This window comes from Mustela lutreola, chromosome 5 (assembly GCF_030435805.1).
Source record: "Mustela lutreola isolate mMusLut2 chromosome 5, mMusLut2.pri, whole genome shotgun sequence".
Taxonomy (NCBI): Eukaryota; Metazoa; Chordata; class Mammalia; order Carnivora; family Mustelidae; genus Mustela; species Mustela lutreola.
The window spans coordinates 61683289-61708267 of record NC_081294.1 but is presented as its reverse complement, the minus strand read 5'-3'; the positions used below and the strand labels follow the sequence as shown (position 1 = coordinate 61708267).

Below are 24979 nucleotides of genomic sequence, written 5' to 3'. Positions count from 1 at the left end.
GAGACTTAACCCACTGAGCCACCCTGGTGCCCCCAAATAGCACTTTTTCTTAAATAAGAAAGACTACATGCTCCCTAGGTTGTAAGAGGTCGTTGGTTAATTGCCAGAGTTCTGAAGTTTATTTTGACAATATTCTCATTGTATTTGTAGAGCTTTTCAGAAATCCTTACTCTGCTTTTCTTGGTGATAGCACTCAATTATTTGGTAAGGCGAGTTGAATAATAATTTAAAATATCTTTTATATTTATTCAGGTAGGTAACCATTTTTGGTGATCCCCATTCCTTTGTATAGATTCTTATTTCCATCTGTTACCGTTTTATTTCTGCCTAAAGGACTGTATAACGTTTCCTGTGATGCAGGTATGCAGGTGATAAATTCTTTCAGTCTTTATATGCCTGATAAGATCTTTATTTCATCTTTGCATCTATGTTTATGAGGCATACTTGTAGGCATACTTGTTTGTAGTTTTTTTTTTTTAATTTGTCTTATTTTGTTACCGGTGCTGTTGTGGACCCCATAGATTGAATTGGGGAGTATTCCGTTCTCTTTTGTTTTCTGAAAGGAAGAGTAATTACATCATTTCTTCTTTATATTGATAGAATTCAATAATCCCATCTGGGCCTGGAGTTTTCTTTTTTGGGAAGTTTGTAAAGACAAACTTAATGTCTTCTACAGAAGTAGTCAAGTTAATTAACCCTTTTCTCCTCAGTGAATGTTACTTTATTATCCCTTGAAAATCTGCTGGATCTTTAGTGATGTTCCCTTGGTCATTCCTGATGTTGATAATCTTTTTTTTTTTTTTAAAGATTTTTGAGAGACAGCTAGAGCACAAGTTGGAGGAGGGGCAAAGGGACAGAGGGAAGCAAACTCCCCACTGAGCATGAAGCCCAATGTAGGGATTCCATCCGAGGACTCTGAGATCCTGCCTGAGCCACCCAGGTGCCTGATGTTGAGCATTTTTGTCTTTTTTTTTTTTCCTTGGTCAGTCTGGCTAGAAGTTTATCAGTTCATTGACTTTTTTTTTTTAAGGCTTTTGCTGTTATAATTTTTCTCTTTTTTCTGTTTTCAATTTCTTTGGTTTCTGCTTTTTATTACTTTCTTTATTAAACTTTGAGTTTAATTTGTTCTTTTAGCATTTTAAAGTAGAAGCTTACATGGTTGATTTGAGACTTTCTAATAGTAGCATTTTAATGCTATAAATTTTTGTCTAAGCAGTGCTTTTTGGAAGCATCTTAAAATTTTGATATATTTTCATTTTCATTCCATTCAAAGTTTTGTTGTTGTTGTTGTTTTAGATTGTATTTATTTACTTGACATACAGAGAAACATCAAGAGAGGGGAACACAAGCAGGGGGAGTGGGAGAGGGAGAAGCTGGCATCACGCCAAGCAGGGAGCCAGATGTTGGGCTCCATCTGCGGACCCTGGGATCATGACCCAGGCTGAAGGCAGACGCCTAACAACTGAGCCACCCAGGTGCCCCACTCAAAAGTTTTCTTTTTCTTCAAGATTTTATTGATTTATTTGACAGAGAATACAAGCAGGGGAAACCGTAGGCAGAGGGAAAAGCAGACTCCCTGCTAAGCAAGGAGCCCAATGCGGAATTGATCCGAGGACCCTGGGATCGTGACCTTACCCGAAGGCAGACATTTAACTGACTGAGCCATGTGCCCCTCAAAGTATTTTCTGACTTCTCTTTTACCCATGACTTATTTGGATGTTTTGTATTATTTAATCTCTAATTATTTTAGGATTTTTCCAAATAACTTTATGTAATCAGTTTCTAATTTAATTTCATTTATGATTGTAAAGCACATTTTATGTCATTTCTGTTTTCTTAGGTTTTTTTAAGATTTTGTTTATTTATTTGACAGAGATCACAAGTAGGCAGAGATAGGCAGGCAGAGAGAGGGAGAAGCAGGCTCCCCGCTGAGCAGAGAGCCTGATATAGGGCTCTATCCCAGGACCCTGAGATCATGACCCCCTACCCAGGCGCCCCCTTCTCTTAGGTTTTGTAGTGCCTATCTTGGAGTGAATGATATATGTGCCCTTAATATGAATATACATATTTTCCTTGTTGGGTGGAATGTCCTAGCAATGTCATTAATGTCAAGTTGATTAATAATGTTTTTTGCTGTCTTCTGTATTATTGCTTTTTTTTGTCTTCTTATTCTATTAGTTACTGATTGAAGAATGTTGAGATAGCCAAGTATAATTGTGGGATGGTCTTATTTCGCCTTTAGTTCAGATTTTCTTCATATACGTTGAAGTCCTATTGTGGGTTTTTTTTTAAGATTTTATTTATTTATTTGACAGACAGAGATCACAAGTAGGCAGAGAGGCAGGCAGAGAGAGAGAAGGGGAAGCAGGCTCCCCGCAGAGCAGAAAGCCCGATGCGGGGCTCCATCTCAGGGTCCTGAGATCATGACCCGAGCCGAAGGCAGAGGCTCAACCCACTGAGCCACCCAAGCACCCCTAATGTGTTCAGATCTTAATTGCTTCTCAGTGTTTGAGTTTTCTTCCTAAGAAAATTATTGTGAAAATATTCAAAGATGGAAAAAGTAGTAAAATAAACACTTGTGTACCCTTGTAGATTTAGTAGTTAACATTTTGCTATATTTACATTTTTCTCTCTCTTTTAAAGATTTTATTTATTTATTTATTTATTTATTTAAGAAAGAGTGTGTGTGTGTGCATGAGCAGGAGAGGGGCAGTGGTAGAGGTAGAGAGATTCTCAGTCAGACTCTGTGCCGAGTGTAGAGCACCCCCACTCAGGGCTCAGTTTCACAACCTTGAGGTTTTTCCTTTATCTTTTTTATTTCCTATAAGTAAGAAGTTCAGATTTAAAGCTTAATTAGATTTAATTAAACATTTTGGGTATGAATATTACATCTTTGTTTTTTATACTTCATACGACAGTGCATCAAGAGGTTAAGTCCAGCTATTTGGTTCAAGTAATGAGTGTCAGATATCTACAGTGTAATTTTTCCTCTGTGATCCTCTAATGGCTTGTTTATTCTGTTACCCAGGATGTTTTAATATATCTATTGATGATCCTTACCCTAATCAATTTTGGGGCTGTAAAGAATGATTCCTTTAAACATGTCATTCTTCCTTTATTACTGGCATTCTTCAGTAAGAAAGAGCCTTTCTTCTCTCATCTTTCCCTTTTAGTAGTAGTAAAGATTCATGAATTTTACTTATTCAATATATTAAAGTCAATTCTAGTCATTATTTTTTATGCTCCAAAATTGATGCAGGTGTTGTCTCCTTCAGACTTGTCTTCTTTGTGCCTTTGAGGTGATCTCATTTGTCATTCGAGCACTTTCTTGTTCTCTCAGCCAACTACATGTCCCAGGCTTGCTTTTAATTTTTCCAGGCCTAATCATAGCACTAGCCATTTCTCCAAATGCCCTAGGACCTTTTTGATGGGTGTGGTATTTAGAACTAAAATCTGGGAGTGAGGTTTATTACTACTATTATTTCTAAGCCGTTTTAGTCAACAGAGCTATAAAGCACTTTTTAAATTATGAGTTTATATTGATATGTACAATTCAAAATTAGCCTAATTTTTATGTTTTTATTTTTATTAAAAATTTCAGTTCCTGGGGTGCCTGGGTGGCTCAGTTGGTTAAGCATCTGCTTTTCAGCTCAGGTCATGATCTCAGGGTCCTGAGATGGAGCCCACATCAGGCTCCCTGCTTAGAGGGGACCCTACTTCTCTTTTCCTTCTGTCCCCCCACCCCCAGCCCCTCTGCCACTTGTGCTCTCTCTCTCAAATAAATAAAATCTTCTTAAATTTCAGTTCCTGAGGTGCCTGGGTGGCTCAGCTGGTCAAGCATCTGCTTTCGGCTCAGGTCATGATCCCAGTGTCCTGGGATCGAGCCCCACATCGGGCTCTTTGTTCTGCAGGGAGCCTGCTTCTCCCTCTCCCTCTGCCTACCATTCTGCCTCCTTGTGCTCTCTTTTTCTGTCAAATAAATCTAAAAAAAATTAAGTTCCTATTGATATTAATATAGTTCTTTATTTACTTTATTCTACAGTAAATATCCAGTGTTGTAGAATTATAGTAATTAGTATTATGCATGAATTCTTAGCACTTAAACCTGCTGAGTGAAGTTAAAGATGTCTTTTGTAGTTGATTTTTTGTTGCTTAAAATTTATCCCACTAAAGTTGAATAATCAGAATATCATGTTCAAAACTGACTTGAGGGGTGCCTGGGTGGCTCAGCGGTTTGGTCTGCTGCCTTCGGCTTGGGTCATGATCTCAGGGTCCTGGGATCGAGCCCCACATTGGGCTCCCTGCTCCGCAGGAAGCCTGCTTCCCTCTCTCTCTCTCTCTCTTTGCCTGCCTCTCTGCCTACTTGTGATCTCTGTCTTTCAAATAAATAAATAAAATCTTTTAAAAAAAAAAAACTGACTTGAAATAATTATTTTCTTTATATGGTTATGTTAACATTTGATATATACTTACATTCATTTATTTCTGTGTTTAGTGTTAGAGTTTGGATTTTTTGTTTGGTTTTGTTTTGAATATGTAAAACATTTACAACTTTCCAAAAGTCAAATCTATATAAAAAGCTATACTCCTAAGTCTTGCTCCCATCTATCCCTTCTATCCCATAGCCCTTGAAGATAACTTGTTTTCATTAATTTCTGGTTTATCCTTGTAGCATGTGTCCATTTGTTTTTGTTTTTTACAAAACCAAATATATAGAGAGAGGTAGTTGTTTCTCCTATTTCCCTAAACAAAATGTATCACTATATATGTACTGTTCTGTCTCATTTATTTGACTTGATTATTCTGGAAATTTCTCCCAATTTGAGTTTCCACAGTTCTCCTTTATTCTTTACAGTTGCATTATATTTCATCATATTGTTGTACTGTATATATCCATTGGATTGCTTTTAATACAAATAAGCATGCAGGAAATAACTTTTCATATTTACAAGGAGTATATCTTTTTTTTTTTTTAATTAATTTATTTATTTGAGAGAGAGAGAGAGACCACGAGTTGGGGGTTGGGGCAAAGGGAGATGGAGAAGCAGACTTCTGGTTGAGGAGAGAGCCCAACTTGGAGCTCTATCCGAGGACCCTGGGATCATGACCTGAGCCAAAGGCTGATGCTTAAACAACTGAGCTACCCAGGCACCCCTATATGGCGTATATCTTGAAAGGAGAATCCTAAAGCTGGGATTGTTGACTCAGTGAATGGATGAATAAGTGATTATATTAGATGTTGCCAAATTCCCCCTTCACTGGGAATCCTTTGGATAATAATCCTATGGTATTTTAGACTCCTACTTCAAATGTAAGAGAATATCTTATTTCTCCACAACTTACCAGTGTCAGATTCGTGAGTTGTTGCCTAAGAGCAAAAAAGGGAATTCCAGCATAGTTTTCACTTGCTTTTCTCTTATGGGGGAGATTGGAAATTGTTTCATATGTCACTTAACCTTTTCCATTTTGAACTGGATGTTCACATCTGTTGCCCATTTTTCTGTTACAGAGTTTCTGCTTTTTGTCTTCTCCATTTTTAGTTTTGTATACCAGGGAGATTAGCCCCTTATGATGTAAGTTACTCTCCAAGCTTGTCATTTGTATTTTGACTCCTCCTGCCCCGACATGAAAATTAAGTCTTTTCTTATTGCTACTGGAAAAGCATTTACTATTCTTTTATTACAGAGAAATTTATATTTTCTTGTAGTGCATACATTGTTTCAGTTTTTACATTTAGAACTTGGTTCATTCATGTAGAATTTATTATGGTGTACAGTTTAAAGTATTGACCCAAATTTATCTTTTTCCCAGAGACTATCTAGTTCCAACATTGTTACTTAAAATGCCCATTTTTTTCAACAGTCTAAGATAAAAATCTCTCATATACTAAATATCCATGTATATGTGGATTTTTTCTGAACTTCATTATATTCTAAATGTTCATATGCCTTATGCACTTTTAACTGTAGTGGTTTTATGTTTTAATATTTGTAGTATTTAGAATGTATTTAATATTTGTAGGGCCAGCTCCCTTGTTGTGCTGCTTTTTCAGGATTCTCCTAGCTGTTCTTGTCCATTTGCTTTTACATATGAGAATCAACTCATCCATCTTCAGAAAGTTTTTTATTTTTTTTTAATTAAAAAACTTTTTTTAAGATTTTATTTATTTATTTGACAGAGACAGACAGTGAGAGCAGGAACACAAGCAGGGGGAGTGGGAGAGGGAAAGCAGGCTTAACCACCCAGCAGAGAGTCCAACATGGGGCTCAATCCCAGGACCCTGGGATCATGACCTGAGCCAAAGGCAGGTGCTTAATGACTGAGCCACCCAGGCACCCCTGGTTTTTAAAATTTTTAAAAATTTATTTATTTGAGACAGAGTGAGAGGGAACACAGCAGGAGGAGTGGGAAAGGGAGAAGCAGGCTTTCCATTGAGCAGGGAGCCCATGTGGGGCTGAATCCCAGGAACCTGGATCATGACCCGAGCTGAAGACAGATGCTTAACTGACTGAGCCACCCAGGTGCACCCCCAGAAAGTTTTTTTTTTTTTTTTTTAAGATTTTATTTATTTATTTGACAGGGAGAGATCACAAGTAGGCAGAGAGGCAGTCAGAGGGAGCGGGGGTGGGGGGCTCCATCCCAGGACCCTGAGATCATGACCTGAGCTGAAGGCAGAGGCTTAACCCACTGAGCCACCCAGGAGCCCCAAGTTGTTTTTTTGTTTGTTTGTTTGTTTGTTTAATTATTTTCATTGGAAACATGCTAAATGTAGATATTCACTTGGAAAGAATTGGCAACTTAGACATGTTAATGTCCAACTACAAAAGAGGTCTTCATCTTGTTAAAGTCTAGTCTACTTTTGGGACTTATAGGAGTTTAAAAAATATATCCTGATAATATTTGTTGCATTCCAGGTATTATATCTTTTTTGACACTGTTATACATGGGACCTTTTTTTCCATTGAATCTTCTAGCTGGGCATTTTATATATATAAGGCTTCCGTTTTGTATCCCATTACCATATTGATTTTTTTTAATCATTCAATTTTAGCACTTTCTTGTATTTTCTAGTCATACTATCATATCATCTGCAATTAGAGATGGTTTTACTTCTTCCCTTCTGGTTCTCACACTTCTGATTATTCTGTCTGTGCTGGCTAACATTTTTAAAACAAGGTTAAATAGTTGTGGGGATGGTGGACATCCTTACCTTTTGTGTGCTTCCCATCCCTTGAACAACCTGTAAATTAACAGAAGTAAAAGTTCCTGCAATGCAAGGAATGTGATTCTATCTAAAAACATTGCCCAAATCAGTAGAATAAAATGTCTGAAAATTTCATATACTGCTTAGAAGGTACAGTGGGCTCCTGTGAAGTGACCATATTCTTAGTTCCAATTTTGTGTAATTTCAGTCTTCAAAATGAAGTTGGGGTTTTTTGTACGCATTTGTTGGATTTAACTGTATGCTTTTGTAACTTTTTAAATATGGACTGCTTCACAAATTTGCATGCCATCTTTGCACAGGGGCCATGCTAATCCCTGTATCATTCCAGTTTTAGTATATGTGCTGCCAAAACAAGCATGCTTGTGTAACATTTTTAATGAGATTCGCCCATCTTGCACATACAGTGTTGTAGGTTGGCTTTCCTCTTGCCTGTTTGTATGCTCAGGCCATTGGTAATTAGATTTATACTCTGAAAAACAGGCCAGGAAATCATTATGTTTATTTTTTCCCCCTCAATAAAGCTAACTCAGACAACATTAGAAATTATATATATGTCTTTAAAATTCTATTTTAACTGCTTAATTTTTACAAACTGTAGGATGGAAGCATAGTCAATGTTCTTGTTTCTATTTTTTTATAAAATAGTAGCATAAAAAACAGTATATTTAACCTAGATAAGTATACATACATATCTTTAGTGCCTAGTCTGTTACAGGTGCTGAGTACTTCTAGGCTGAAGCTGACAGACCAGAAATCTGCATTACCTCCTCCCTTGTTAATAGGATTCCTCTTTGTGTACCTGGGTGGCTCAGTCAGTTAAACATCTGCCTTCGGTTCAGGTCATGATCCCAGGGTCCTGGTATTGAGCCCTGCGTTGGGCTCCCTGCTTAGCGGGCAGCCTGCTTCTCCCTCTTCCTCTGCAGCTCCACTTGCTTGTGCTGTCTCTCTCTGTGTCAAATAAATAACATCTTAAGTCCAATTCTTTGGATTTAAAAAAAAAGGATTCCTCTTTAGTGAGCATGGTATCTCTGAAGAAATGAATTAGGTAGATTAGATAGGTTGGGGATCTGGTACTGCTCAATTAGCTTTTCCTTTGTCCCATCAGAGACATTTCGTTAGTCCTAACAAAGCCTGTGAAAGATGAATGAGTGCTACTAGAAAAACAACACATGCTTTATTTTGAATGAAGCTTGTAATTGATTTGATATGTAAAAGAAAACACATTTCTCAGCCCCAATAAGACATGGAGTGCTATAATGCAAAAAGAGCTCTGGACTTTTAATCTAGTCATCTGGGTTATAGTCCTGGCTCTTTCTGATCTTGAGCAAGTCATTTATCCATGTTAGGCCTTCCTTACCTTCCTGTTAAATAGTAAGGTTAGCTGGTACCATCTAAGATCTCTTCCACATCTAAATTCTCAGATTTTAGAGAAGTTATGCGTATGGCTTTGACTTTTAGCATGTTGATGCTCTTACTTAAAGCATTTTAATCCCTATATCCCTGGGTTTTTTTTTTTTTTAAGATTTTATTTATTTATTTGACAGAGAGAGATCACAAGCAGGCAGAGAGGCAGGCAGAGAGAGAGGAGGAAGCAGGCTCCCTACCGAGCAGAGAGCCCGATTCGGGGCTCGATCCCAGGACCCTGAGATTATGACCTGAGCTGAAGGCAGTGGCCCAACCCACTGAGCCATCCAGGCACCCCTATATCCCTATTTTTATTTTGGCAGTATGTTACTTTAGGTAAAGGGAATATATGTAGTATGTATGTGTTTGTATAGTGCATTCTAAATTTACATGAGAATAAAATACAAATATAGTTTTAGGCCAACACCATCTGTTGTGGAAGAGTTCTATGGAATCTATTCATAACTCTTGGGAGTGACAAAAATTTCCCTTTCATTTTCATGATCTTCATACTCTAATCAATCTAAATATAGGAACATTATCCCAATCCTGTTCCTTGCTGCTTTCAAATTTTCAGAATTCTGTACAACAACATTTTGTACTTTGATGGTGAGCTCTTTGAATATTCAGTCTATTCCCTTGGGGGCTGTTGTCTTAGTGAAATGGAATGCTCTGGTTTTTAATCTGTTACAGCTATTATTATGTGAGTCATATCTTGATATATACCTTACTTATACATTATGGGTTCTCCTTTATTCATGTGAAGAGTCTGAATCTTAAATTAGGAAACCAAAAGAGAAGAACCAAAAGCAGGAAAACAACTATAAACATACTTCATTTTAGAGGTCAGTGGGGTTTTTTTGTTTGTCTTGTTTGTTTTTAAGATTTTATTTTATTTATTTGACAGAGAGAGAGAGGGAGAGAACACAAGCCAGGGGGAGAGGCAGAGGGAGAAGCAGATTACTGGCTGAGCAGAGAGCCCAACACAGGGCTCAACACATGAACCCTGTGATCATGACCTGAGCTGAAGACAGACACTCAAATCATCTGAGCCACACAGGCGCCCCATGTTTTTTATCAAAATGTCAAAGTGAATTCTTAGCAAATTCATTCACTTGTGGAGTAAAAGATAATGTCTAAGATTATGTTGCATATTTGAATCTGAAAAGCAAACTTTTCTTGGGTTTTCTGCATGTTAAAACTATTTATTTGTCAGAAAGGGATTAAGTGCTGACCATTTTTAAGGACAGTTAAAATGAGTAGATTAATGTGAGTAAGAGTTTTCTGAGATGTGAGTTTTTTGTAAAAGTTTTAGAAAAATAACTGGATTGATGGGGGAAAGAAGGGTATTTTCCGAAATAATAAAATTAGGTTTCATTATTAATCTTTTGCTATATGTTAAACCATGGAATAAAAAAACTTAGTGTGGTTGGTTGCCTGCAATTTAAAGATTTAAAACTGAAATTTAGGGAATAAAAACTGTTTCCTATCTTTAAATCCATTGTTAGAGCATAATGCTATGCTTAGTCCCAGACATATGAACGGTACTGAGCATCTTTCTTGGTTTCAGCAGTCAGATGATATATGAAACAGATAAACCTGAAAGTTTCAGAGCATAAGATGTTAATCTAATGAGTACACATAGTTTATGGTCTTTTTCTTTATAACTGAGAATGGTTGACTTGGTGGGAAAAAAAAAAACACAAAAAAAACAAAAACATAGCTTCTTAGCTGCTAGGCTGATTTCTATGTCCAGGTATTTTCAGAAATTTAGGTTTATGATATCAGCTAAAATCAAAGCACAACATTTGGTGACCAATTCCTAGAAAATATACTCATATGCATAGGATGCGCATGATAATCATAGAACAGTTCTTTTTAAAATAAGGAAGGTACTTGTATTTTAAATTCTCAGAATAAGAATTCTCAGAATGAGCCATGTGGGCACTCCCTAAAATGAGGCTTTTAATTTCATATTTTTAATGAAAATTCTGCACTGCTCAGTGGTTTCACTAAAATATGTTGTAAACACTTCTGTATTTTAGTATGGATGTTCAGTAGACTTTATCTGTTATGTGTGTTTGTGATAAAGAGAAAAGTAGAGACTGAGACAAAAGGAAGCTTGCTTGATGTCACAAACATTTATTTTGTCTTATTTACTACCACATAAAGTAGTGACTTTGGAACTTTTCAGCATATAGATTTGAGATGGATTTGGAGTGATTATCCTTAAGCATAATGTATCATCTGTCCTTTTTATGGGACTTTGCTCTTATGCCTTTTGTAGGTGGGAGAGGTAAAATAAAGCTACCTCATATTCATAAGGAAGGGGCTTTTACTTTTTCCAAAGTATTTTTCTACCTTTATTTTTTTTAAGATTTTATCTATTTATATGAGTGAGAGAGAGTAGAAGCAGGGGGAGGGTCCGAGGGAGAGGGAGAAGCAGACTCCTCACTGAGTGCAGAGCCCCACCATTGTAGACAACAATGACTACAACTACAACTACAACAACTCAGGGCTTGATCCCAGAACCCTGAGATCTTCACCTTAGCCAAAGGCAGACACTTAATCTACTATGCTACCCAGATGCCCCTATTTTCTACCTTTGTTATGAGATTGTTTTTGTCAGGTCCCTCTGAGGGCCTCTTTCAGTTTCTTTGGTTTAAGTACTGAGATTGTAGAGGTTTTGTTGTTTTGCCTTTGCTTTGTGATTCTCTCACAATTAGAGAATTACAACAGGTTATCTCTCAGGTACATTTAATATATTTGAGGTTAGACAGTTCTCTGGAACTACTCAGGAAAACCTGAAACTTTATTCAAATAGGTATCTTATTTGAATATTGAATAGATAACTTTGTGTAATAGGTACTCATTTGAATGTTAAATAGATACCTATTCAAATAGTTATTTACCTATTGTGCTTTGTCTTCTACTCCTTGTTCAGTAAACTAATATTGAGTGTCATCCCTAGACTATTACTGACTTATCTAAAGGTTAATATAGCAGAAAATAAACATGCGTTTCATTTTGCCTTGTTGGTAGAACCAGTAGGGGGTGGATTGTGATTATCTGACATATTCTGAACACCTTTTAGAGAATAATGTGCTATGTACATTTATTTATTATTTAGAAAATACAAGGGAAAGTCATTAGTATAGATCATGTTTCTCACATTTGAATTAAACTTGATACACCCATCTGTAGTGATCCCCTTAGTGGATGTCCAGCACATATTTGTTAATTAAGGATACTTGGGTCCTCTTTCTAGCTCTGCTATTAAATAGACAGTTTTCCTGCTTTGCTATCCGTATCCTTTTAGAATTCAGCTGGTTGCCATTTCACTAGGATAAGCTACATGGCCAAAAAGTACAGGGATTCAAAACACTGGATGTTTGAAGGGAAAAATAGCTGGCAGTGGCATAGTGTGCCACTCTTAAGGTAGAGGATGAGACCTGTTGTTTGCTGCTTTGAGATAAAATGGCCAGATTAGGTGGAAAGAGCATGGCTGAATCCAACTGTCACTCCAGATACACTTTGCAGCATTAGTTTGTTCTGTCATTGGCAGCATCGCATTCTGTAAGGGATAGAGATTGCCCAGGAACTGGAGTAATTGTATTTATTTCTATTATGAATAGCCCAAATTTCATTTGGCTCTGGGCCAGTAAGGGAGTGGTTAATTTCATGGCTTCTTTAAAACCATTTTGAGAGTAATTTCTTTTAAATTAGTATTCTTTCTGCAGTTAAATATAGAACATTGAATTTTGACACACACCCTCTCCTTCCCACCACTCTGTCATTTACTTCCCACCCACTCTTACCCAAGACTCCCATCAAGCTTCACTTTTCTTTTTACTGATTTTTGCATCTATCAAACTATTTCTTGTCTCTGGCACCGTATAAGATTAAGAATGGCTCTCTACGTTGGTGTGGAATCAGTGATGATAGGCCAGGTAAGTATCTGGGTAAAAGAAGCTGCATCAGTCTTGTTCTAGCCCTACCACTATGTAGCATTCTCTAAGGAGCTCTGCTGCCTTTTACAGCAAATGAGGAGTGGACTCCTGCCCCCTTTTTTCTTCTCCTCTGGGTTTGAAACTACTGTAGGATGTTGTAGTTCTTCTGTTTCTTATGGTTAGAACTTCTCCCATAGTCCAGTATGAAGGATCACCTGTTCTGTCCTATTTTCTCCGAAGAGTGAAGCACTAATTTCTGACCACCTGTCTCACCCTTTTCGAAATTAGCTACTATGTAGGTTTCAGAAAGAGGCATTTACAGTTCCTTGACTGAAGTCCAGAGTGGGTGCTCCTGTGATCAGGTTTCCTCATGGAGCTGCTGGTTTGACTATTCCTTTGGACACTGCAGAGCATTCTTTCCCCTGCTAAGGATTTTTCAGTTCCTACTTTTTGGTTTTATATGTTCAGAGTCCTGAGATTTAAGCTAATGTTACTTGATTTTTCCTAGTATCTTACCTTTTTTATGACATCCTTTGTCTTTTTAAAATCCTGCCATTATTGTCTGATGAAATACATAATGCTATTTTTCTAAGTAATTATTAAAATCATCCTTTGGAGAAGGCATTGGGAGTTGAAAAGAGTTGTCCCTGGACCTTTTAGATAGAGCCATCTAATGTCTCCATTTGCTCTTGTAGTTCCAAAATAGGGAAAATTTCAGAATGTAAGAATTAATTATTAGGCAGACTTCTAGCTATAATTTTGAGGAATGAATCAAAGAGGAATGACCTGATCACTTTTAATATATCATTTATAAATTTTGGTTTTGATGTCAATTTTTTATTTTTCTTCTCAGTCGCCTTAGGTCGTAACCAACCTTTGAAAAAGGAGAAACCCAAATGGAAAAGCGATTATCCCATGACAGATGGACAACTGCGCAGCAAGAGGGACGAGTTTTGGGACACCGCACCAGCTTTTGAAGGCCGTAAAGAGATTTGGGATGCCTTGAAGGCTGCTGCACATGCTTTTGAGAGCAATGATCATGAACTGGCACAAGCAATCATTGATGGTGCAAACATAACATTACCACATGGTAGGTTTGGTGGTTTTCAAGGATAACAGGGAACATACTCAGCTCCTTTCCAATAACAAGAAACCAAATGCAAAGAGTTCATTTTTCTTGCTGTGCATTTTTTTTTTTTTTTTTTTTTTTTAAAGAGGAACATTGCTCGTTGTTTCTTTGTATGTCTTTTAGCTGGAGAAAGATTTACTTTGTGTGTTTCATTTTTTAAGTAAGTGCTACATCCAACATGGGGCTTGAACCCACAACCCCAATATCAAGAGTTGCATGCTCCATCAATTGAGCCAGCCAGGTATCCCACTATTTTTTATGCTTTTTAAGTATTTTTAATCTCAAGAAAGCGAACACTTGATAACCTGTATTTTCCAACTTCCATACTCAGAAACTTGCTAGTTCTTCATCAAGGGCCCTCCATCCTTTGTCCCAATCTTCAGAGCTTCTACTGCACTCATTTCCTGTGGGCACTAGAGAAGTCTCACATTTAGATTTCAGAAGCCATAGAGACTCAGTGGATTTTCCTTTAGTCATTGTACTTTCTCAACAAGCCTATTTTTAGCATAATGAGCAAACTCAAACTTAGAAGTCACATGTTCTCAAGGACAGTTTTCAATGATTGTGACCCTGAGCATTATTAAGAACCTCTCTCTATTTTGCTTAGGAATGTGACTCGAAGGAACATGATTAGTTTTGAGTGTTTCCAGGGACACATGTTTGCTGGACCCATACATATCCTCTTGCTTGGTCTCCTTAATTAGACACTCTTCAAAATTTTTCATGGTATACTGAGATTTAAGTGTTAATTTTATATTATATTCTTTGCTCTTTTGATAATTGTACTTATAAATTTTTCTCTTTAGTTTCTCAAATTAATATTTTTCCAAGTTGTCTCTTTAGCCCCTTGTGTAATCACCTGCATTCCTTTGCATTGTTTTCTGTTTCTTTATACCTTCATTTTTTTCTTTTTCAATATCTCTCTTTGTCTGTATTTTTAGAACACTGCTTTTCCCTGTTTAATTATCTGCTTTATGTCCTTTAACTCCTTTTCTCCCTCCCTCCCTCCTTCTCTCTCTTCTTTCTTTCTTTTTTGGTTTTATTTATTTAGCCAACTCCACACCTGATGTGGGGCTCGAACTCACAACCCAGAGATCAAGAGTCGCATGTTCGTTCCAACTGAGCCAGCCAGGCTCCCCGACTCCTTTTCAAATAAAGATATTTAACTTAGTATCCTTCCCAGTTTCCCAAATGTCTGTTAATTTTCTGAATTAACTGTGCTTCCAAGAAACTTTTAAAAATACATATTCTATAACTTTTCTGTTCTTTATTATGAAAGCCTATTAGTATAGGCTTGGGTTAATAATATTTATTGAGTACCCACTGTTTATAGGTGACTTTTTCTGCACAGGTGTGAAAATGATGCCTTCTATATTTGAAAAACTGTGGACTTAAATGCCATTTTAGTATGACTCTTTAGTGCTGATTTTCAAGGATAGTCTTTGAATTCTTTACCTCGTGTGATTGGGGGTACACCTTGTCTTGTTCCATTACCTCTTTTAGTTTTATATTTTGTCTTCAACTACTACCTTTATATAAATAAAGGAAAGAGACTTCCTTTACAAATTTTTTATCATCCTTCTCTTTTTAATGCTTATATCCCATATTTTTTTAAAGCAGTATTTATTGTTTGTTTGTACAGGTTTGCAAGCTGAGAGTAGGGGTGGGGAGTGGGAAAGAATTAATTTATTTGTGATTGTCTTAATTTAGAAGCCTGAGATCCGGAACCATAGAATTTCTTTGACTTCCTTACTTTATACTTATAGTTACCTGTAGGAATGTCTGATTGTGTTCTATAAATTATGACCTTGGGGCACCTGGGTGGCTCAGTCATTAAGCATCTGCCTTTGGCTCAGGTCATGATCCCAGGGTCCTGGGATTGGGCCTCACATTGGGCTCCTTGTCCAGCAGGAAGCCTGCTTCTCCCTCTCCCACTCCCCCTGCTTGTGTTCCCTCTCTCACTGCTCGCTCTCTCTCTCTCTCTCTCTCTCTGTCAAATAAATAAATAAATAAATAAATCTTTTAGAAACAATTATGGCCTTGTTTACAAGTTAATGGAGGCAAAGTAGCTGTTTTATGTAAGGCAGGGGTATATGTATATTTTATTGGGTATGGGCAAATACTTAAGTCCCTTGTTTTTGCTTACCTATGTGAACTGCCAAGAAAAGTAATGTTGTTGGCAGCCCACCAACCAATAGATTAGAGAGAATTATTCTTGGAAATTTGATAGGATGAGTTTCTACTTCCTACATTTAAGGAGTATTTTTTGCTTTAGCATGAAGAAATCAAATTGATGTCTCCTGTTCAAAGCTCTATAATAACTTTCTTGGTCTTACTGTCATTGCTACCTTTGATTGAATTCCCTTGTTCATATTTGAACCTTAATAGCATTTTTTGGATGGACTTTAGAATTGTGTTCACTCATGTACTCTAACTCACCATGAGTTTATAACTTAGCTATTTAGCTACATGCTTTTATCTAGACCTAATCAGTGGTGTTACTGAAATGTCTTCCACCTTTTTGGTGTAGTTATATATTTGAAATTTTACTTTGGACACACTTTGCTGTGTTAAACCCTAAACATCCTATAATTCATATTTTAAATTTAAAATATTGCATAGGCTTTAGCTCAGGCTTTAGTATCAGACCTAGTCTTCCTTTCTGCCTCTACTGTATTACTCATGGCTATGCAACTTTGGGCAAATCACTTCTTTTCTGTAAGCTTCAATGCTGCCATCTATAAAATATGGATTATAACTACCTATGTTATAGGGTGGTTGTATTGATTAAATGTGATATTAACACATATAAATTTCTAACCATAGGCCAAAAAGTGATAAATAGTAGTGCGAATGAACTGCTTTTCTTGAACTCTGGCATTAACAGATAAATTCTTGTACCAAATTCTTTAATACAATTTGATGATTTTTATGGATATATTATCTACTGATACCATCTTTCTCTGGCTTTTGGGGGACTCTGCCCATGGGCAAATGCCTAATTGAATTTTGAGATTGTATTGATTCCATAGCAACATTAGTAACAGATTTATTAATTGGACACCAAAGCATTGATGACATAGTTTCGCATCATTCCTGTTTAGGCCCATCTCTGTTCTTTCATCTACATCTGTGTTACCCATAAAAGTATTGAACTGATCTTAGATTGACAATCTGAAGAGATCCTAGAGCGTACATTCCTTTCTAAGCTTCCTTCAGTCAGGTCTTGCCCTGTTTTCATCTCATCCTGTTTTCCCTTCCTATGATCTTATTATCCCAACCCATTCATATTATCTTCCCAATATAAATATTATAAAAAATCTCTTAAAGTTTGATAACTATATGGAAATGTCTTTGTAAATGTTATTTGTATAGGTTTGCCTGTTATTTTAGATTGTATATGCAAAGTAAGCAAGGACCGTACTGTTTTTGGTTTAAATTATATATATTACCAGTGTTATGTGCACAAAAATTATGTATATGTCAGTGGCCTTTTTTCTGTAGAATCATAATTACCTTATTTCCTGAGTTATTTTTCAGAGAACCAAAACACCTCCCATCACCCAATGCCCATGCCTCATATTTCCTCCTTTGTTTCTTTTTCATATAGTGATTCCATGAATAATTCTGTTCTTGTTTCAACTCCAGCCTGCAGGTCGTGTTCATTATATTTTTGTCTTGTCCAAGCACCAGATAATTCTGTGCTTTCTAATTATCTTTCTTTATTAATATCAGCAATGTCTTTAGTTCATTATTCTCAAATGGCAATAGAGAGAGTTAGAAGATGGTATCATAACTATCGGGGAATTTTAAATGAGCAAATGTATTTTCACTCTGGAAATTGTGACTTAGATTGAGGATATATGTGGACAAGTGTATTGTGGAAAAATCTCCCTGGATGATTCTGGTATCTAGTACCTCTTTTCCACAGTCTCCCAATCCCATAAGCAGTTTATTTTTCATGATTTACACATTTTTTCTCATGGTCCTAAATTTCTTAAAAAGAGTATCTCCTTTTCTAATTGACTGCTATTTTGCCATTACCTAAAAATCCTAAAAACATTCCTAATACAGTACTTCGCTAATGAAACTAAGTCACAGATTAAGTGGTTTACCCAGATTAGCATAAATAGAGGGTTTGTATTTATGTATGTATAATGTATGTATGTATGTATTTTTAAAGCTTTTATTTATTTGAGATAGAAAAAGCATGAGAGGGGAGAGGGTCACGGAGAAGCAGACTCCCCCCTGAGCAGGTGGCCCAATGAGGGACTGGATCCTGGGACTCCAGGGTCATGACCTGAGCTGAAGGCAGTTGGTTAACCAACTGAGCCACCCAGGCACCCTTTTCTGTTTCTTTTTAAAGGTGGGGGTGCCGGGCTCTCTGCTCGGCAGGGAGCCTGCTTCCGTGTCTCTCTCTCTCTGCCTGCCTCTCCGACTACTTGTGATTTCTCTCTGTCAAATAAATAAATAAAATCTTAAAAAAAAAAAAAAAAAAAAAAGGGGCGCCTGGGTGGCTCAGTGGGTTAAGCCGCTGCCTTCGGCTCAGGTCATGATCTCAGCGTCCTGGGATCGAGTCCCGCATCGGGCTCTCTGCTCGGCAGGGAGCCTGCTTCCGTGTCTCTCTCTCTCTGCCTGCCTCTCCGACTACTTGTGATTTCTCTCTGTCAAATAAATAAATAAAATCTTAAAAGGTGGGGGTGCACCTGGCTGGCTCAGTAGTTAGAGCATGACTCTTGATCTCACGGGCTGTGAGTTCAAGTCCCAATTTGGGTATAGAGATTACTTAAAATCTTTTAAAATAAATAAATAAATAAAAGGTGGTTATTATTTTCATTTTTCAGAGTTTGGCCCATGGTCACTATTCAGTAATTTTCAGTGAAAGCTTATTCAGAAACAATACTTGTTTCATAAAGATGAGAGGATTTAATGCTTTTTAGAATTCTTATATAGAAGATTAAAAAGGATTTTAAAAATTGGCTATTCCCTCTTTCCCTACTTTCTAATTTTCTAGAAAGGTGGTGGTTTATTTCTTCAGCATCTGCAATTACTGTGTTTTCCATCTCCCTCCCAATTCAAATGTAAAAGCTCTCCTCTTAATCTTTCTTGTCTAGGAGTAGCTCCTCACCATTATTCAAACACTTTTCCCTTTTTTACAGACTTAACTCCAACTTTACTCTTATTATTTCTTGTGGCTAAACATTACCAGGTCTTCAGTTAGGCTTTTGAAGGTCCATTTCTTTTGTCCTTTTTCATGCTTAGGGATATAGAAAGTAGGAAAGGGTAATTCTTTAAAAACTTTTTTAATCACATTCAAAATATAGAAGGAAAAAGAGTTGCCCAGAATTTTATTTTCCTTTTTCCTGGTCTTACCTCAAAATACATCAAATGTGAATAAATTGAACTTTGTGTAATGTGATTAAGTCTTTAAAAATCAAGGCATTGGGACGTCTGGGTGGCTCAGTTAGTTAAGCAGCTGCCTTCCGCTCGGGTCATGATCCTAGCATCCTGGGATCAAGTCCCACATCGGGCTCCTTGCTCGGCAGGGAGCCTGCTTCTCCCCCTGTCTCTGCCTGCCATTCTGTCTGCCTGTGTTCGCGCTCTCTCCCTCTCTCTCTCTGACAAATAAGTAAAATCTTAAAAAAAAAAAAAATCAAGGCACTTAGGGGAGCCTGGCTGGCTCAGTTGGTTGAGCATCTGATTCTTGACTTCAATTCAGCCCAAATCTTGGTTGTGGGATTGAGCCCCATATCAGGCTTCATGCTCTGTGCAGAGTTTGCTAGGGGTTCCCTCTTCCTCTGCCTCTTGCCCTTCTTTTGCACATACACTCTCTCTTCCCCCAGTCTCTAAAATAAACTTCGAAAAATCTTATTAAAGTTTTTTTTTTAAAGGCACTTATAAATAATATAAATAGAGCAATTCTATGTTAGGGAGCCAACATGATGAAAAGAACACCTAGACTAAGAACCAGGAATAATAAAATACTCATAATTCATGTTTTGAAGTGGTGTTATGTAATCCTCATGCCTGTAATAATCACCTACAATAGTACCTATTTTAAAGGGATGAGAAGGAGGAGTGCCTGGGTAGCACAGTCAGTTAAGTGTGTGACTCTTGGTTTCAGCTCAGGTCATGATCTCAGGGTCCTGGGTTGACCCCCAAGTTGGGCTCCATGCTCAGTGTAGAGTCTGGACTCTCTCTCTCTCTCTAAAATAAATTCAAAATATTTTTAATAAATAAGTAAATAAATAGATGAGAAAACTGAAATACAGAATGGTTACATCCTTTTTCCAAGTGTTAAGTCATGGAATTGGAGTTAGGATTTGAATTCAAGTACTGGATTTAACAACAAAGCAATTGAAAGACAAAGTCATTGCATTTCTGTTTTTTATAGGAATACATGAGTAATCTTCATGGTTAATTCCATTTTTAGTCCCTCCCACACTGTACAGAATATTCTAAAACTATACTTGGGACACCTGACCTGCCAGTGGAGCTGGTGACTCCACTTCTTCCTTTTTTTTTTTTTTTTTTTAAACATTTTATTTATTTGAGAGACAGAGCAAGCAAGGTGTGGGGCAAAGGGAGAGTACCAAGCAGACTACATGCTGAGTGCAGAGCCCGATGTGGGACTTGATCCTAGGACCTGAAGATCATGACTTGGGCTGAAGGCAGATGCTCGACCAACTGAGCCACCCAGGCACCCCGAACCTGCGACTTTTGATCTTGTTATGGTTTCAAGCCCCACGTTGGGTGTAGAGATTACTTGAAAATAAAATCTTAAGAAACAAAAACAAAAACAAAACCTACATACTTATTAATACTAAAGAGAGACAAGTAGATTTTCTAAGACATGGATAGGCAGGAAATGCATATATATAGACCTCATTTCTGTTTCCCTTAAATGTGATAGAGGCCCATTAAGAAGCAGACCATGTATTCTGGTTCCTATAAAGGTCCCTGTAAGAATTTGTCATTTAATAAACTTAATTGATAAATTTGTCATGAACATAAGGCTTAGGAATGAAAGCATGAAGATATTACACGTACGTGGGAGATAGAGAATTTTATCTAGACTGTGGTGTTAGAAATGAAACGGCATTTATATAGGATCTGGCAAATGACTAATCGTAAATTAATAGTATATTAGTATGTGAATTAATAGTTTCCATTCTCTGTCAAAGAAACAAAAATTATTTGGAGCTATAAAATGTAAATTTATCCGGGACGCCTGGGTGGCTCAGTTGGTTAAGCGGCTGCCTTCGGCTCAGGTCATGATCCCAGTGTCCTGGGATCGAGTCCCACATCGGACTCCTTGCTCGGCGGGGAGCCTGCTTCTCCCCCTGCCTCTGCCTGCCATTCTGTCTGCCTGTGCTCGCTCTCTCTCCCTCTCTCTTTCTGACAAATAAATTTATTAAAAAAAAAAAAAAAAAATGTAAATTTATCCACTCTTCTGTTGCTGTCACTAAACCCCCCAACTTTTTTTTCTTCCCAGTTAAAGCAACAAAGGCCCTGAAATAGCTGAGGTGGGAGATTGTCCTTGTGTCAGTAGGCCTCTCTGAAGATCATTGTCCCCTTAGAAATGTGACAAAATGTTACATAAGCTTCCCCCCCCCCCAAAAAAAAGATTGATTTATTTGAGAGAGAGAGAGTCCTCACTCCGGTGAGTTGGGGGTTGGGGCAGAGGGAGAGAATTAAGCAGACTTGGGGCTAGATCTCAGGACCCATGACATTATGACCCACGAGATCATGACATGAGCCAAAACCAAGAGTTGGAGACTTAACCAACTGCATCACCCAGGCACTTCCTTACAAGCTCTTTTTTTTTTTTTTTTTAAAGATTCTATTTATTTATTTAAGAGAGAGAGGAAGTGTAAATATGAGCAGGGGGAGGGGCAGAGGGAGAAGCAGACTCTCCACTAAGCATGGAGCCCAGTTGAGCCCACTGGGCTTGATCCTAGGACCTGAGATCAAGACCTGAGCCAAAGTCAGACACTTAACCAACTGAGCCACCCAGGCACCCCCCTACACAAGTATTTACTGTTTAACCGTCATAGTGGCTTGAGCAATACAAACTAAATCACCTTTCACCTGTGCTTACTGAAAGACCTGGTAGACTTGGTGCTTCTGAATACCACAGTCTTAAAAGCTACCTTGGTAGGATGAGAGCTAAAACTGCTCTTAAAGCCTGACTGTCAGATATAAGCTTAATATAATTCCCAACAAAATGTTTGCATGAGAGAGACTGTCATTAGTTAGTCCTGAAAGACTGTTCATATCCTAATGAAAGGTAATTGTGATGGCCCTTTTGACATTACTGTGATTCAGGTTTATAGAGAATCCCATGAGGCCTAAAGCAGTGAACTCAGATTTTGTAAGTTTGATCCTTTGTATATTGGTATTGGTGAGCTCTCTTCCATAAGTCTTCTTCTGAGGTTTAAAACTTAGGGGGCCCCTGGGTGTCTTGGTTGAGGGTCTGCCGTCGACTCAGGTTGTGATCCTGGGGTCCTGAGATTGAGCCCCTCATTGGGCTCCTTGCTGGGCAGGAGAGCCTGCTTCTCCCTCTGCCTCTGCCTGCTGCTCCCCCTACTTGTGCTCTCTTTCTGTCAAATGAATAAATAAAATCTTAAAAAAAAAAAAAAAAACTTACATGAGAAGGGAACTAACCTTATTGTTTTCAGTGGGTTTGTAATATGTATTAGGCAATTTTGCATATGTTTTGTTGTTTAATCCTTGCAACAACTTTATGAGGTAGATACTATAGTCCTTGAGGAAACAGACTGAATATGTCCAAAATTAGGGTCTAAATTAAAATTTGAGTGTGATCCACTCCAAAGCTGCTACTCCTTGCATCAGATTCACTGCTTCTCTAGTCTTCTGTCCCTCCATCAGGCTTGACAGTGGGCTTCCCAAATCATAAGACTAATCTACTGTTTTGTTCTTTTATAGTCTTTCTGTTATATCACTGCTTTTGTCCAACTCAATTATTTACTTAGGCTTTCCTTGCCATAGGAGGTCACATTTGTTGAAAAAGTCAGAGTTTGTGCCTTCTGGGTCAGTTAGGAAAGAGATGTCCAAAAAAAAAAAAAAAAGGAAAAAGAAAAGGCAGCAATAAAGACAGTATTTCCACAAGCTTTGGAAGAGACACCCAGTATAACAAAAGCCTTGCAGTTCCAGGACATCACCCACTTAATTAATTTTGGAAGGGCAGTTTTCTATATCAGATTGCCAGTGTATTTTAAATATTAAATTTTTCAACTCTGTTGAGGTATACTGAAATATGCCAACAGCACATATTTTTAAAGTGTACAGTTTGATCAGCTTTGGCATGTATATACCTGTGAAACCATCATCACAAGATAACATTTCATTTCTCCAAATTTTCATTATGTAAAAGTTGATTTTTAACTTTTACAAATTTGTCCATGTAGCTATACAAGTCTCAAGTGGCAAAAATGTTAAGACTGACTGCAGTCTTAGAGGAGTGAGCATAGAGGGATAAGCGGAGAGGCCTTTGAATGCTTTAAAAAACATCCTTTTTTAACCTGAAAGATTGAGAAAGAGTTCCTGGCACTTAATAAAGCTATTCTTATTTTTTGGTGTATAAGGTAGTTTTATCTTTATAATTTTCTTGTGAAATATTTTGATGCCTAATTAAAAATAGCCATAGAAAATCAAGTTGACCAAGGAAAAGGGAATATCTGAGGCAGTCATTTAGATAGAAGGTAAATAAAAACTTCAGCAAATTATGTATGGAATGAGAACAGAAGGTGGAGTCTTGGCAGATTTCTTACTATCATGGGGAGATGTTAGGGCTTCCTGACCTGGGGAGGCGATGCCCTGGCAATTGTTTATCTTGGTAGCCATCTGTCTCTGCTAGGACTGTGATAGGTTTGTGAGGAGAAGGGTAAAAAGACAAGAATGTCTTCCACAGAGGCTGCTTGGTGACAAGTGTGAACAAGCCTGACTAGAGCTTCTTTAGAGCTAGTACAGAACTACTAAATGAACTACACCCTCTGTGCCCAGGGGGCGGTCAATAAAAACCTTCTAGGGGCTCCTGGGTGGCTCAGTAGTTTAAGCGTCAGGCTCTTGATTTCAGCTCAAGTCATGATATGGGGGTCGTGAGATGGAGCCTGTGTCTACTCTGTGCTGAGGATGGAGTCTGCTTGAGATTCTCTCTGTCTGCCCCATACCCACCTCACCCCTCTGTGCATATGTTTGCATGCGCTCTCTCTAAAGTAAATAATTTTTTTAAAAGAAAATACCTAGGGGCGCCTGGGTGGCTCAGTGGGTTAAGCCTCTGCCTTCGGCTTAGGTCATGATCTCAGGGTCCTGGGATCAAGTCCCGCATCGGGATCTCTGCTTAGCAGGGAGCCTGCTTCCTCCTCTCTGCTTCCCTCTCTGCCTACTTGTGATCTCTGTCTGTCTGTCAAATAAATAAATCTTAAAAAAAAAAAAAAAAACCATTTTTTAAAAAAAGAAAGAAAAAGAAAAAAACCTAGAAAAATGCCTACATTATCAACTTTTTTTTTTTTATTTTTAAAGACAGCACATGAGGGCAGGGGGTGAGGGTGCAGAGGGAGAGGAAGAAAGAATCTTAAGGAGGCTCCACACCTAGCGCATCCCTGTGTGGGACTCAGTCTCACCACCCTGAGATCATGCCCTCAGCCAAAATGAGCAGTTGGAGGTTTAACCAACTAAGCCACCCAGGTGCCCCTACATTATCAACTTTTAAAGTGGTTCTTTCCCTCTTGTGTTTGAACACACAGGCTTTTAGAAAAAAACTCTCCTGTCTTCTAACTATGCCCTGTTATTCACCTATTCCTCTCAAATATGGCAGATGAGACAGTGACAGTAATATGTCCATTTTGTCACTATATTTGGTGGCCTCACAGGACTGAAACTTAGTTGCCATTTTCTTTTTTCTCATCTTCCAGGTCCTTATGTGTTGGTGGACTGTATTTAGACTGCTGACTCTTCTTTTTTTTCTTTTTTTAAGATTTTATTTATTTCTCAGAGAGAGAGAGAGCGCACAAGCAGGGGGCGTGGCAGGCAGAGCAAGAAACAAGCTCCCTGCTAAGCGAGGAAGCCTGATGCAGGGCTCCATCCCAGGACTCTGGGACCATGACCTCAGCTGAAGGCAGACACTTAAATTAACATAATGAGCCACCCGGGCATCCCTAGATCATTGGGTTCTTACTCCCTGTGATTCATGTTTGGCTTTTCACCCCTCTAATATTTGTCCTGTGCCCTTTCCCCCCCATGTCTATT

The 24979-nt window shown here is 37.9% G+C and overlaps 1 protein-coding gene and 1 non-coding gene across 4 annotated transcripts in view; one reads left to right on the top strand and one right to left on the bottom strand.

Moving 5' to 3' along the window:
- UBTD2 (ubiquitin domain containing 2) overlaps positions 1-24979 on the top strand; it is a 63863-nt gene that overhangs the window by 30385 nt on the left and 8499 nt on the right. For all 3 annotated transcript variants that reach the window (XM_059174310.1, XM_059174308.1, XM_059174309.1), the window contains exon 2: positions 13433-13669. In XM_059174310.1, the coding sequence (XP_059030293.1) occupies positions 13495-13669 (175 nt within the window). In that variant the 5' untranslated portion in view covers positions 13433-13494. The remainder of the gene's footprint in view (positions 1-13432; positions 13670-24979) is intronic.
- Positions 7480-7583, bottom strand: LOC131832856 (U6 spliceosomal RNA). Its single transcript, XR_009354214.1, has one exon. It is a non-coding gene; the product is annotated as a U6 spliceosomal RNA (small nuclear RNA).